Genomic DNA, 14,786 nt, shown 5'->3' with positions numbered 1-14,786 from the left:
AACTCACGTGTTAGTGGTTCCTGTCGGTAGCTACATGACGTCAACATAGCTTAAAATTGACAACAAAATCGGAAGAGGAGGTGTTAATCATTGTACCCAATCCTTTGACTTTACACCCAGAGAAAGTTTCCATTAAGTGGAAATAACTATGTGAAAACAACTTTTAAAAGGAGAAAAAAAGAGTGATTAGTGTTATTAATTCGTGAAACTGTGAGCGAAGCTGGAAAAAAAGGGTTGGACTGACCTAAAATTAATGCCATACTTGTCACATGTGGTCCTAGGGACTTTAATTTGTATGTTTCCCTGTTTTAAATTATCACTCAAGGCAGGTTAAATCTTTTGTCTATGTACTTCTGCTGTCTCTATGTAAGAATATCTGAAAATTTTCTCATCTCAGGTGACATGCCCATTGAGGAATTGATGAAGATGTATAGTGCTGCCGACAATGAATCTACAGATTTGCAGACTGAAGAAGAGAGTTCACAAGAATCATCTTATGAAGGTGTGTGTAAGTGTTTGTAAAATTTGCAAGCAGTGCAGCCCCTAAATAGTTGATATTTTTGTGCTTTGTAGAGTTGAGTGCTGCTGAGGGGATGGAATACCTTGTGCAACAAGAGAAAGATGGAGCTAGTGAATCACAGGTGTGTTTTTTCCTCAAATGTGGGGTTTGCAGCAATATTTAAAGGAATGCTTTTCTTTACAAAAGGGTCTCTTCGCATGTGGAGCTCAACTATTGCTATCTGAGCGACCATGCAAATGCAAGTTGCTGAATTTGTTTCGTTGTATTCAACAGAATGCAGATTCTGATCCAGACCAAGAATTGACAGATGCAGCAGCAACAGCACAGAGCTTACAACCTCGAGGATTCACTTTAGAAACAACTGATGTAAGCATCGAACTGTTGTTGAATGAGCTCTTCAATGTTACATGAAGACCAAGAAACATAGGGGCAGTATTTTGAATAAATCGTTCTTCAGGTGCAGTTTTAAGACAGTCAGTGGTCTTAAGATTTGTCTATGACTCAGTTGTGTGAAGTAAAAATATGACTGGTTAGTTGTAGCTATAAGCCCCTTAGTCACAAAATGAGGGTTTCATTGAAGCAGTTGAAGATAAGTTGCTACACAGTTTTGCAAAACAACAGCTTGACTTTGTGTAAATAACCTGCCTATGCTGATTGCTTGCGGGACTTTCCTCTGGTTCCAGATCAAGACCAAAGTGCCATTCCTGCTGCGAGGTGTTCTTAGAGAATATCAGCTGATCGGCCTTGACTGGCTGGTGACAATGCATGAAAAGCACCTGAATGGCATCCTCGCAGATGAGATGGGTTTGGGAAAGACTATTCAAACAATTGCACTGCTTGCTCACCTGGCTTGTGAGAAATGTGTCTGGGGTCCTCACTTGGTTGTGGTTCCCACTTCTGTAATGCTGAACTGGGAATTGGAGTTCAAGAAATGGTGTCCTGGGTTCAAAATCTTGACTTACTACGGCAATCAAAAAGAGAGGAAAGCTAAGAGACAGGTGTGTATTTCAACATCTTATAACCATTCCTTTTCAGTATGCAGCTGAAACATTGTGATTCACATCACAAGTGACCACATCATGAAAAACAATAATACTTTGTTATTATTGTACTTCACCGTGATGAACAAGCACAACCTTTTTTACAAAGTAATTACTTTTGTGGTAATTAATTATTTTTGTACACAGCACCCTACTTTGAGTTGTCAGAGGTGGTTGTGTTCTATAGACCAAATTCACTAGGGCTGAGTAGTAGAGACAGAGTTCTCCGTGCTTAAATTAATGTTCTGTTAAATTCTTTTGTGATTTATTATTGCATACAAGTAAGGTTTTGAAAATTTTTCATTTCTTCAGGGTTGGACTAAACCGAACGCTTTTCATGTATGTATCACATCCTACAAGCTGGTCATTCAAGATCATCAGGCTTTCCGCAGGAAGAAGTGGAAATACTTCATTCTAGACGAGGTGATTAGGATGTAAACCTTAGTTTAATTGTCCTTTATCTCTGGAAGACTGTCATTGTTGTTTGTTGTACCCAAACAGCATTGTAAAGTTAATGATGTATTCTGATTGTTGGGTTGAGAGTAGACCCAAGAAGGACTGTTTTCCATATTATTATCCAACTACACCTAGACGAGTACAAATAACACCAGAGACGAGTACAAATATCACACGGTATTTGTACTCGTCTATTGTAGTACCGGTTAAACAGGTTTTCTCGCATGGCGCAAGCGAAGAATTGGATTGTAGTTATGAAAAAAAAAAGTGGTGGACAATTTGAATCATATTTCCAACGACGAAGAGTCAGAATGGCTGGCAAATATAGATCCAAGTTCATTTGATGAATGGAACGAAGAAGAACAGCTTGACAACCAGAAAATTTCTTCATTTAATAAAGAAAATAGATACAGCAGAACAACAACGCGCCAATTATGTTCCACTTCGCATACTTCTGTCACGCACTTCCCATAAATAAATATCCGCGAAATTCACCCGCACTGAAATAACAATTTGGCATGTTGGATAACAATTAACTTATTAGACATTTTGTTGTGTAATATCGCTGAGTATTTTTACTCGTTATTTGTATTTTGACTCGCCCTACGGGCTCGTCAATACGGCACAACTCATAAAAATACTCAGTGATACTACACAACAAAACAAAACGTCTAATAAGATATATGTAGTGACTGACCTTTCAACAATCTTAGAAGTCATCAGAGCTGAGGATCAAACTACACAATCCAACACTATCCAATGCTATTCCATGGCTCAAAACAGTCACTGTTTGTTATAGTAACTGATAGTTTATTACCTTCATTGTAATCCTGGTTTAGGCCCAAAACATCAAGAACTTCAAGTCCCAAAGGTGGCAGTATCTCCTCAACTTCAATAGCCACTGCAGACTACTTTTGACAGGCACTCCCCTGCAGAACAGTTTGATGGAGTTATGGTCACTTATGCACTTCCTTATGCCACATGTTTTCCAGTCTCATAAGGATTTCAAAGAATGGTTTTCCAATCCTCTGTCTGGCATGATTGAAGGGAGCAGAGAGTACAATGAAGGACTAATCAAAAGGCTTCATAAGGTTGGTTTTTCTAAACTGTTATTAGCAGGCTTATGCAATGGTGCATGAAGCCATGGGTAGTGACCTGGTGTGAATTCAATTACTTCTGGTGTCTATGAACTTTGATAAACAAGCTCAAGCATAGATGCCTTGAAACCAAGGACAGTTATCAGATATTAATACCAGTAACCAGTTAGAAACATTGATATTTACCTTTACCATGCAAGGCTTGACTTTGCTATTGTAAGATCAGTAGCATGTACTGATTAGAAGTATTGTACAGTGGCCTGTCAGCTGTTATCCATGGCCAAAAAAACACTTGTGTTTACAGTCTTGATTTAGTGTTGCCTGTTGCATCAAGTTGTACAGTACCACTCAAGAGTAAGCTGACAGTCTCAACACAAAACTTGATTCTTCATCCTCAAAACTTTTGAGAATCAACAGATGAGATTTGTGTATTAAGAATTGAGGATCAAAAATTAAGGATCAAGGACTGAGGATCAAAGGACTGTCGACTTACTCATAAGCAGTACTGTAGACAGGTGTTAGGTGAATATACTTGTAAGTATTAAAGGTTGTTTGTTGGAATTAAGCCTGATCCATTTGATTTTTTTATTAGTAAGTGGCCATCCAATCCAATATTGCATAGCTTTGGTTGCTATGTGGTAATTTCACTTGGCCAAGAGCATGATACTCTTATAAAACCCACTGGAAGGTATTACTCAAACATTCAGTGGTTCCTGTCGAGAGGTACATACTCTACACTGCAGGAGAACCTGCATTGTGGGTGGGTTTGTTTTTGTAGAACTGTGGACTAGATGTATTGATTCTCCATTTACATTTGTAGGTTCTGAGACCCTTTCTGCTGAGAAGACTTAAGCTGGAGGTGGAAACACAGATGCCCAAGAAATATGAACACTTGATTCGATGCCGCTTGTCTAAGAGACAGCGTTACCTTTATGATGACTTCATGTCTAGGACTAAGTGAGTTCTGCAATGTAATAGAAAAAAATATATTTGCCTACAAGACCTTTTGGGTAATGAAGGATTATGTTATCCTTTAGTTCTTGAATTGTGACTGGAAGTTTAGTTAAAAAAAAATGTAACTGAAAGAAGATTTTAGGCTTGTACCTGGCATTAACCCTTTAACTCCCAGAGGTGATTGACATATAACTTCTCCCTATGTTATCCATACATTATCAGCAAACTGGTTATGAGAATACTCAAACTTAACAGGTATAAGTTGTGTTGATCTAACATGGAATTCTCATACTCATTTCCAAGGAAATGTGCAGCAGCAAGGGGGGAGAATTTACAGTCAGTTCTTGGGAGTTAATGGGTGAAGGGTGTTGGTGTTCAACATCTGAGAGGCATGGGTTGAAGTGCTGTGGAGTCCTGAACTCAGACCTAACATTGGTTTTCCTTCCAGTTTACCTACAAGGGTCAATTGTGGCAAGGGTTGGACTGTTGCATGTATTTCCTATGAGTGGAAGAATTATTTTGGTTGTCGTTTTAATATCTCTATACGGCCAGTTGCTCTTTAGCCAAGGTTTACTGCTAACCGTTTGGTTTTGTCATTCATGGCCAAGAGAAGAAGCTGCTATAAAACCCATTAATGTCTACTTCTCAAGTGTTAATGGTTCCTGTCAGAAGCAACAGTGTTACATACTATCAGTATAATTGCATTTGCAACACATCATTTTGTAAGAGGGGCATCATTGTAAAATTTGTTTTATTCACATTTGTTTCAGGACAAAGGAAACCTTAGAGTCTGGCCACTTTCTTAGTGTTATTAACATTCTCATGCAGCTGAGAAAGGTAACAAACTATTTAGCATAAAATGTCCAGGGAGGGGGGGAAAAACAATGAAATTAGTAGTTAGTGTATACATTTTTTTTAACAGTTGATCATAGAGGGTAGAGTATGTAGTTTTTAAATAATTTGGATATATCAACAAAGTTGAAATGGTAAATTGGCCACCGTAACGATTACAAAACTGACGTTTCGAGCATTAGCCCTTTGTTGGAGCGAATAGAGGAATTGTGGGCTGTGTGTACTTTTAGAGGCAGAAAATGGAGCTACATTATTGGTGGGAACATGGCAACGAGAAAAACAAGAATAAATTAGTGGAATGAAAAGCGTTCATTGGTCCCTGTGGGATTTAGACTGCCTGTTTGAAAGATGAACTTTTGATCAATATTTTTACGGCTTTCCGTGCTACCCAAGTGTAAGGAAAGACTGCAGATTGCCATATGTTGCTTAGAATGATTAGGTAAATTAAAATGTCTAGCGACTGGTTTTGATGTGTCCTTGTCATTCCTTTCCATGTCTCAAAGGTGTTCTCGGAATCGGTCACCTAGTCTTCTACCTGTTTCACCGATGTATATCTTTTGGCAATACATGCAAGTTATGCAATAGATTACATTGGCGGAAGTGCACGTGAAGTGATCGGTGATCTTAATGGATCGTTTAGGTCCCGATATTTTATCAGTGTTGTGATTAAAAGGACACGTTTTGCATTGTGCACGAGCGCATTTAAAAGTGCCTGGTTGATCATTAGTCTGAAAAGAACTTCTGACCAAAACATTGCCTATGTTTTTGTCGCGTTTGAATGAAATGAGCGGAGGCTGTGAAAAGTCACTAAACATTTTAATTTACCTAATCATTCCAAGCAACATATGGCAATCTGCAGTCTTTCCTTACACTTAGGTAGCACGGAAAGCCGTAAAAATCTTGAACAAAAGCTCATCTTTCAAACTGGCAGTTTAAATCCCACAGGGATCAACGAACGCTTTTCATTCCACTAATTTGTTCTTGTTTTTCTCGTTGCCATGTTCCCACCAATAATGTAGCTCCATTTTCTGCCTTTAAAAGCACACACAACCCACAATTCCTCTATTCGCTCCGACGAAGGGCTAACGCTTGAAACGTCAGCTTTTGTAATCGTTACGGTGGCCAATTTACCATTTCAACTTTGTTGATATATCCAAATTATTTCGTTACTCCCACCGACGCAGCCCCAAAGAGTTTCTTTCGAAACTATCAGCCTTTATTCATATGTAGTCTTTAAAAGACTGTTGTCATTGTCTCTGACAGACATATGGACAACCTGTGTGGAAGTCACACAATCACAGAGGCACTTGACTCTGATAATGACTTCAAATTTCATCCACTAAAGTCCTTTTCAGGATTACTCTCCCGAGGACAAGCCAACTGCATAATCAAAAGCAAACACAAAGTTGTACGAAGTTTATGCCCTTTCTAAGAGCATGCCTGCTACTTACTGGTTCTTATTGTAGAATAGATAAATAAATATATACTCTTTCAGGTTTGTAATCATCCCGACTTGTTTGAACCAAGACCAACAGTTTCACCATTCTACATGGAGGGCATTGAGTTTTACACTGCGTCATTGGTGCTTAGAGCTCTTGATTATAACCCCCTTAAACATGTCAGCTTTGGTTACTTGAACTTGTGTGTAGCAGACATAGAAAGGACAGTAACGAGCTATGCAGCTTATCGTTCACAGACTCTTCAGACACCTGCAAAAATGATTGTAGAAATAGACTCCTACCCTGAACCAACCAGGAGGCTGGTTCCTCCAGTGAAACCTCGCAGGATTTCACTTTCTGGGCATCCTGTGCCTCCCCTAGGCAGTGTCAAGACAGATATATCCAACAGTATTCATCCAAGTGGACAACACATGCCACATGTTCCCCCTCCCCCTTACTCTGCTCATCAACAACACAGAGTGCACCCCACATACACTCCTGGTGCTATTCCTTATGGAATTCCTCCAGGGTGGTCTCAGGACCATTCGCAACGCCCAAGTTTTGGTGGATCATTACCTGGAAGAATGCCGCCTGGAACTCCTGAAGGGCAACAGCCTCACAGCTACTCAACACGGCACAGTTCTGGTGCTCCTACCGGCTTTCCTGCATCCAGGATACTTCTGTCGGGATTTGGAAGGGAAATGCCCCCACCTCCACCCTATCCAGGACCTGGAGCAGGCTATGAATCTCAGCGTCAACATTTGGCAGCTGGGCAGTCGCCCTGGTCAGCTTCTGTTCCCTCTGCCACTGGTGTTGCTGTAGAGTCGCATCAGTCTGTTCCAAGTAGCGCAAGCTTTCCAGCAGCTCAAAACCGAGCACCAGTAGGACAAACTGTTCAAGATGGTGTAGCTATTAGACTTCCCCATCCTGAATCAAAACCAGTGTCTCCAACCAAGCGAATTGCCTTGGAAAGTAAAACATCACTTCCTGCTCGTGCTGTCACCCAAGCCAACAAAGATTCACCATTTTTCTTGGTATGTTTCTATGTCAAAGCTGCATGTAGTCATCCCTACAAAAGACATGAAAGGCACTGGTTCAGAAATATGAATTTACCTGCAAATATTTTAGTCAGACTTTGTCAATGTTTTTGTTGACTTGTTATCGCCTTTATAGCAATGTAAATGTTAAGTAAAAATGTTATCTTTGTCAGTTTTAGACCTTGAAGACTCTCAGTCTCTTGTTTTCCTTCAGGCTCACTCATTAGTATGCATATTCTTCAAACATTTTGAACTGTAAATTTCCTATGGTACTGTTAAAGTTGATAGTTAGCAGTCTTTGACCCAGGTGTGATATTATAAGGTTTTTCAATGTAATTCTTGGAACACACGGGTAGATGAATCACTGTATAAATTATGTCACTAGCAACAGAACGTGCTGCAGCATCACTATATCTTTTAGATACACTAGTGTAAGGAGAACATAGATGCTAGTCCCTCCCTGGGAGCAGTGTTAGGGTTAAAAAAGGGGAGTGACTAGGGGTTTCTTGTCAGCATGTGATGAGTGAAACTTCAGGTCCGTGTTGTTGAGAGTAAATCTGTGATAAAACTTGAAGTTCTGAGCTGGCAAGGATCAATAGGATAGTTTTACTGGAGAAAATAAGAAGACAGAACTGGAATTAACTTAGTTGAATATGCTCTGCTAGGAGAATCTTTCAGAGAAGAGGCTCAAGGAAAGAAAGCAGAAGCTTGTGCGCATTTTACGAGTCAACAATCGTCATTCTCAAGCACAACCAGTCTATGGGCTGGATTTGGTGCAGGCTGTGTCTGTTGTTAAGGATGTGTGGAGTACAGTGAGATGTTCTGAATATTTGACAAGTATTTTCAAGACCCCAGAAGACAGAGTGACAGAAATGAAGGATATTTTTAGCAGGTAAAAAATTAATGTGTGTTTTTATTTTTCTGGCTCACCAATATTATGATACCAGAATTGGATTAAAGATATCTTGAAAAATAACCCAGATTACTTTGTAACAAGACTTTTTTCTGTTCACTTTTTGATTGTGTTTTTGAGCAGTTTATTATCTGCCTTACTTATAGCAATAGGCCATTTTACAGTTGTACTTAGTTGCCAAGTCTTTGATTCAGAGTGAGGCTGAAGGTGACCTTGTCATGATAGAGACCTGTATCTACTTAGCATAATAACAAAGTGATTTACATTTGAAAGGCAGCAAGGTTTGTATCATAACAAGGTCAACCCTAGCCTCACTCCCATTCAAAGGCTTGGCAACCAAGCACACAACTGTAAAATGGACTATTGCAGTTAAAGAAATCAAGGAGACTCCTGGACAGCTTCATTAATTTTAGGAGAAATACACAAATTTGTGCGTGCATAGCCATTACTTGAGTTATTCAAGAAAAAATCTTTTTGATGAAGGGACAGCGTGTGATGAGTTCTATACTTCGAGGTCCGTGTTTTTGATTGACCCTGATAAATGTAGAAGTTCTGAGCTGTCAGCATTAAATGTGGCAAAATGCTGTCATAGTTTATTCAACCATTATTAACCCTTATACCCCAACACAAGATACATAGTCTCTATACTAACATCAGTATGCATATTCTCCATACTGTTCTCTATACTTTTCTTAAGGTGCTGACAAGGAGAATTTTTGTTTACAATCATGACCTTGAGTTGGTGATCATTTCCTTTATTCTCATGACCTTAATGTTTGACTTCTGGGGTGATATTGCAAGGAGAAATTAGGTGTTAGTCACTTTTAGGGGTCAAATGGTTAAGAACTAATCGTTTCTTGTCAGGTTTGTGTTTGCTATTCCATCTGTGGAAGCTCCTCCCATCAAACTACATATGTCCCATCCTCCGCCATCCTACTTGTCAAAGATGCAGAACCTCGAGGAGACACTTCATGGTGAACTGATGCCCAAGACATCTTTTATGCATCCAATTGCTAGAGGCTTGAAGATGCAGTTTCCAGAAGTGCGGCTTATTCAGTATGATTGTGGTAAGAACGTATGCCTAGAGCTGAACAAAAGCATTAATGCAAGGGCTGTTTTAAAATGTGGTACTTGTGTATCAGCACCATGAATTTTTTTGTATTGATTTTAGCTAGTGCATAAGATCAGTGATTGTGGTTTGTTTTACTGCAGGCAAGCTTCAAACTCTTGATCTACTTCTAAGAAGACTAAAAGCTGGAAAGCACAGGTAAAAAAAAAAATTAAAATCAACCTTGGCAACATGTCTAGTTTAGTCTAAAGCTTTGTGAAAACCAATCAGTCAGTTGTGATGTAACATATTTTGTTATTGTAAGTCTAGATGTGGATCTTTATTATGTTAACTTATTCTTCATATTTTACAAAGCAAATAAGTTGACATTTGAGCTATGGTCAAATAGTTAACTTGATACTGATAGTTACAATTAATTTGTTAATCTTCCACTTGATATTTGCAGAGCTCTGATCTTTACCCAAATGACTAAGATGCTGGATGTTCTAGAGAGCTTTTTAAATTACCATGGTTACATCTACCTGAGGCTTGATGGTACAACAAGAGTGGAGCAAAGACAGGTCTTGATGGAGCGCTTCAATGCTGATACTCGCATATTCTGCTTCATCCTGTCCACCCGCAGTGGCGGACTAGGTGTCAATCTCACTGGCGCAGACACGGTCATCTTTTACGACAGTGACTGGAATCCCACAATGGATGCCCAAGCACAAGACAGATGTCATCGCATTGGTCAAACCAGAGATGTCCACATCTACAGACTGATTAGTGAGAGGACAATTGAGGAGAACATCCTGAAGAAAGCAAATCAGAAAAGAATGCTGGGTGATATTGCTATTGAGGGTGGAAACTTTACCACTGCATTTTTCAAAGAGGTTAGTTGAAATACGCCACCTGAAGGCATTGTATTATTTTGTAACTTTGTTATACCATCCACAACATTGTTCAAATCGGCAAATATCCCGGGCCTAATACACGATGTTTTAATGGATTTTCTTTGAAAGTATGAAAGTAAGAAACTAAGGGTAAACATTGCCAACACAGACAGAATTTGTAGTTGTGATATGCTGCTAAGTTCTAGAGCCACCTGCAGGGTTTAACCCTTTTTACTCCCAAGATGTGATTTTTAATTCTCCCCTCCAACTGCTACACATCTCCTAGTGAATTAGTTCCAATAATTTGTGTTAGATCAAGATAACAACCTCTACCTGATAAGCTTGAGTATTCTCATTAGCTGTTTGCTTGATGATGTGTAGATATTATAGGGAGAAGTCACATGTTGATCACTTCAGGGAGTTATCCATCTTACAGAAAACTTGAAAAGTTTTGGAATGTTGCGGTATCATATTCCTGGCCTGGAAAGTCACAGAATTTGTATTTTGGTCATGAAAAATAATTGGAAATGTCTGAGAGTGACTTATGCAAAAAAACAGAACATGTAATACCTGGATTGATTATTTTCGCAACATATTGCAAACAGTATCTTGACCATGTGGATAACAAGTCATGAAAGTTTCTGGAAAGTCGTGACATCTTATAAGTTTGAAATCTGTACAAACCTTGAAATTTATGTAGAGTTGTATCACAATCTGAACAGCGTTTCATGTTTAATTTTTTGTTCTTCACTTTGCAGACTACACTAAAGGATCTCTTCACCATTGAACCATCTTCTGAAGCTGTCAACACCCAGCCTAGCATTACCAAGACAGAGCCCATTGATGAAGTTGTGACAGAAGAATCTCAAAAAGAGCCTGAGACAACTGCAGAAGTTGGTAGAACGAAGACAGGAGGTGGAAAAGTGTCTCAGAGCTTGCTGGAGCAGGTAAATTACACCTGCTTTGTTTACACGTAGAGAGGCAGTTTAAGTTAAGTTCCTTTGAAAACACCTCTTTCAGGCATTATTCAAAGCTGAAGATGAACAGGATGCTTGTGCTGCTACAAGAGCTAAGGCTGAAGAGGCAGCAGAATTGGCTGAATTTGATGAAGGAATCCCTCTGAGTGAAGATGGAAAGGTTAGTCTGAAAGAGTCATTTTCTTTTGATTCCCTCATCTAACATGCAGTAATGGCTACATTGCATTCAGGCAAAAAAGAGTTATAATCTCTGAGGAAGGGAGATGATGAAATTGCTTCTAGAAATGTTGTGCTGCCATTTTGGCAGGCAAGCATAACACTTGGGTATCATTTTGAATGCGATGAGGGCAGATTACTGGCTTTTGTGATTTTTTGCGAAGGTGCGAGTTGAAGTGTGATCTCTTTGTCAGAGTCTTTTGGTTTTGATTGATTTATGTAGCTTTGCCGACAGGCAGGGACACCGCAACAGCTTGCGCCAATTACTGCGGGCCCAGTAAACCCACCCATCCCAAGCCAGGGGAGGACATCCATCGCACAGTAATCTCGTGCGTGGGAAATTAACGTCTCCTGCCCCTAACCCTGCAGGAGACGGGACCTCCATTTATTCGTCCCTATCCAAGAAGACTAGAATATCTAACCATTTCTTGACGTTATAGAAAGGCAGCATATTCTTCTCAATTATTTTAAGACCTTGAGTGTTGGTCCGGCCGGGGCTCAAACCCTCGACCTCCTGCACAACAGTCCAGCGCTCTATCGATTGAGCTAACCGGTAGGCAGTTACTGGAGGTGGTTACTGGAGCACTTTGCTCCTTTTAGGGTTTACCCTGTCAGCAACAGTCCATTGCTTGTGTTGGCTGTATCTGGATTTAATTGTATCTGGATTTAATTACAGGTAAAATTAGAATAAATTTACAAATGTTTTTAAATTCTTTAGGAAGAAGAGCAATCTAAAGTGGAGGAGGAACTGTCTGCTCTGGAGAGCCAGGTGAGAACAATTGTGCTCACAAAAGGAGTGAACAAAGGAAAAAGTGCAAAGCAAGCAAATTTTTCCATGGATTTTATGGGAGAATTTACAGTCCTCGCTGTAATAGACATGTCTTATTTTAACTTTCTTTTGAATTCTTATCAAAGATGACTGCTGTGGAAAGATACGCAATTCGATTCTTGGAATCGTCTGGTGCTTACATCACACTGGAACAAATCAAAGCAGCTAAGGTAAGGAGCATAGGCATCTCACTTGAACTTCAAACTATAAACAATAAGATATAAAAATGTTACAACCAAACATGGGTGACAAAATTGGGGAGCTTCATCCAGGGGTTTCCATAACTTTTTCCACAAGTGGCTGTGGATGGTGTCATGGGTGGTTTTGTCCAAAAGGGTTAAACCCAAAAAGAAGAGCCTGCTCACAAGCTTAATTAACAGACAGAGGTAAAAGGTCTTTTAGACAATAGCAGACCAACAGTAACCCCCATTTAATGAAACCCATGACACTGCAAAACTAGTGGCCAAAATTGTTCTAGTTACACAGGGACGAAGTGGTTGAGGCTTGGATTGTTGTTTAGTGGGAAAAGATTGTGTATTCTTCATGTCTAAACTTACAATTCACAGGATGAAGTCGAAATGGCAAAGAAGGACTGGGAGCTTGGCCACCTGCAGGCTTTGAAGAAAGAAGAAGAAAAAAGAGTTGCTGAAGAGGAGGATGAAATCTTGTACACATACACACGAGAGGAATCCTTGCAGGTTAAAAAGAATAAGTCAAAATCGCGTAGATCAAAACTAAATAGCAAGTGCTCTAGTAGAAATTCCCTAACATCTAATCGAGCCAAAAAGAACTTAAAATCAGAAGCCCAAAGTGATGAGGTTCAAGTGGCTGTCAGGAACAGCCGCAGTACCAGTCGTACTTCATCCAGAGCAAGCAGTAGAAGTAGTAGTTGTAGTAGCTCGAGAAAAAGTGCAAGAAGAAATTGACTGTTAAAGGAAATTAGCTTGTTACATGGGAGATTGTCCTGTGAGAATAACCCTTTGAAATTTGCAGTCTCCCTGCTGGTGAAAATGAAACCAATTAGTTCTTGACAAAATCACAGACCATTTGTTCCCAAATGTAAAAGAAATTACTTAAAGGTAAGGTATACTTATTCAATTGTCAGTTTTCTGGTTAAAAATTATGGAAGGGTGGTTCATAATTTTCCATCTTTCTTGTTAAGGAATTCCCTGTAAAAGAGATCTATGAGAAAATTGGTTACAAGGCATTTATTGTAGGCAATTATTTATAGAGAGCATTTGCCAAAATTATTGAATTTAAAAGAAGGTACCTGACAAGAGAACTGTATGGATTTGGTACTTTTGTGGAAGAAAAGTGCTGTCAAAGCTTTCAAATAAAAAAATATCTTTGAATGTTAAGGGTGTCTGTCATTTTTTTGTATCTTCTCTTGATTGATTGCTGGCATTTGTATCATATTTTGAAACTTTTGGATTAACCAGCCCTAGTTTGCTTGTTAGTTCAATGTTCGCCAGTGGTTTTGGATGGCTGTACAGTGTTAGCATTGCCAGTGTTATATTTTTGGTGTTCAAAGTTGTCTTGGACTTCCCAAGATGAAATTTATCTTGTCCATATTTTCATCAAATCCTTTTCATTACTTCTTTGATGGGGCTTTGGCTAGCTTGTTTGCTAGTTTTGTTTAATGCAGTTGTGTTAGTGTTTGTTAGTAAAAACATACCTTTCCCCACTTTCTTTCATGGTGCAAAACTTTGTGCTTTTTCTGGAGGGAATGTAAATAAACTGCTGTACCATTTTTTGCATTGTCCTTGGTGAAACTGTTTTTTGTGAAGTAGCTTTGATGGAATTTTTTTGTTTTTTTTTTTTAATGTGGCATTTGATTCTTTGGTTTGCAGTAACAGCAACAGTTATAACACCTAACCGACCAGACTTATAACTGTGTGTCTAAAATTACTTTTCAACATTGAGTCATGTGAACTCTTTCCACTGGCTCTCAAAACTTGTTGACACCAGAGTAAGCCTAATAATACATCTCTGTGGTCTTGTAGGAGTAGCACTCTGCGGTTCATTGTTACTGCATGCTAGCCTTACGCCATCCATCCAATCAAGAGAAGGTAGAAAAGTGACAGGCATTTCAAGGCACTTTGGAACCAAATCTGCTGAACAGCCACACAGAGCTACTGGCTTATCCTTAACTCCCTCCCCCCCTCCTCTGTTCCTTCCCTTTCCCTATTTTATGTTGGTAGAGGATTTTACATTTGTTTGGGGGGGGGGGGGGGAGGGGGAGATATGAAATTTTTCTCCAAGTGAGTGCAGAAAACAAGTGAAAGATTTAACTGGATGAAAGAAATTTGGTATCCTGCTCATTCATGTAAGGATCTGATTTGTTATATCAATAATGAAATACCAAACCAAACCATTTCAATTTGTGAAAGGCGCAATTTATTATGCAACCATAACAGGGGTGTTCTTTTGATGTGTGGAAGATATCATGGTGTGCAAAACCCCACATGGTATTTCATTAATGTCTATATAATAGCAAAAGCATTTCTTTTCTTTC

General features: G+C 39.3%; 1 protein-coding gene and 2 non-coding genes across 4 annotated transcripts in view; all 3 read left to right on the top strand.

Annotated features, from left to right (window-relative positions):
- The window catches only part of LOC111324634 (chromatin remodeling protein domino), a 33,871-nt gene that overhangs the window by 5,598 nt on the left and 13,487 nt on the right, over window positions 1-14,786 (top strand). For both annotated transcript variants that reach the window (XM_088742514.1, XM_088742513.1), the window contains exons 7-24: window positions 398-502; window positions 574-641; window positions 794-886; window positions 1,204-1,518; window positions 1,873-1,983; window positions 2,856-3,107; window positions 3,934-4,070; window positions 4,838-4,904; window positions 6,415-7,392; window positions 8,061-8,287; window positions 9,173-9,375; window positions 9,521-9,575; window positions 9,823-10,249; window positions 11,008-11,196; window positions 11,270-11,386; window positions 12,161-12,211; window positions 12,358-12,441; window positions 12,838-12,969. In XM_088742514.1, coding sequence (XP_088598640.1) covers window positions 398-502; window positions 574-641; window positions 794-886; window positions 1,204-1,518; window positions 1,873-1,983; window positions 2,856-3,107; window positions 3,934-4,070; window positions 4,838-4,904; window positions 6,415-7,392; window positions 8,061-8,287; window positions 9,173-9,375; window positions 9,521-9,575; window positions 9,823-10,249; window positions 11,008-11,196; window positions 11,270-11,386; window positions 12,161-12,211; window positions 12,358-12,441; window positions 12,838-12,969 — 3,611 coding nt within the window. The remainder of the gene's footprint in view (window positions 1-397; window positions 503-573; window positions 642-793; window positions 887-1,203; window positions 1,519-1,872; window positions 1,984-2,855; window positions 3,108-3,933; window positions 4,071-4,837; window positions 4,905-6,414; window positions 7,393-8,060; window positions 8,288-9,172; window positions 9,376-9,520; window positions 9,576-9,822; window positions 10,250-11,007; window positions 11,197-11,269; window positions 11,387-12,160; window positions 12,212-12,357; window positions 12,442-12,837; window positions 12,970-14,786) is intronic.
- Window positions 7,906-7,980, top strand: LOC148718235 (small nucleolar RNA SNORD18). The gene has a single exon (XR_015995019.1). It is a non-coding gene; the product is annotated as a small nucleolar RNA SNORD18 (small nucleolar RNA).
- Window positions 8,796-8,867, top strand: LOC148718234 (small nucleolar RNA SNORD18). Its single transcript, XR_015995018.1, has one exon. It is a non-coding gene; the product is annotated as a small nucleolar RNA SNORD18 (small nucleolar RNA).

Source organism: Stylophora pistillata, chromosome 13 (genome assembly GCF_964205215.1).
Source record: "Stylophora pistillata chromosome 13, jaStyPist1.2, whole genome shotgun sequence".
In the NCBI taxonomy this organism is placed as follows: domain Eukaryota; kingdom Metazoa; phylum Cnidaria; class Anthozoa; order Scleractinia; family Pocilloporidae; genus Stylophora; species Stylophora pistillata.
The sequence above is the reverse complement of the archived record's forward strand: the minus strand, read 5'-3'. Positions and strand labels throughout refer to the sequence as shown.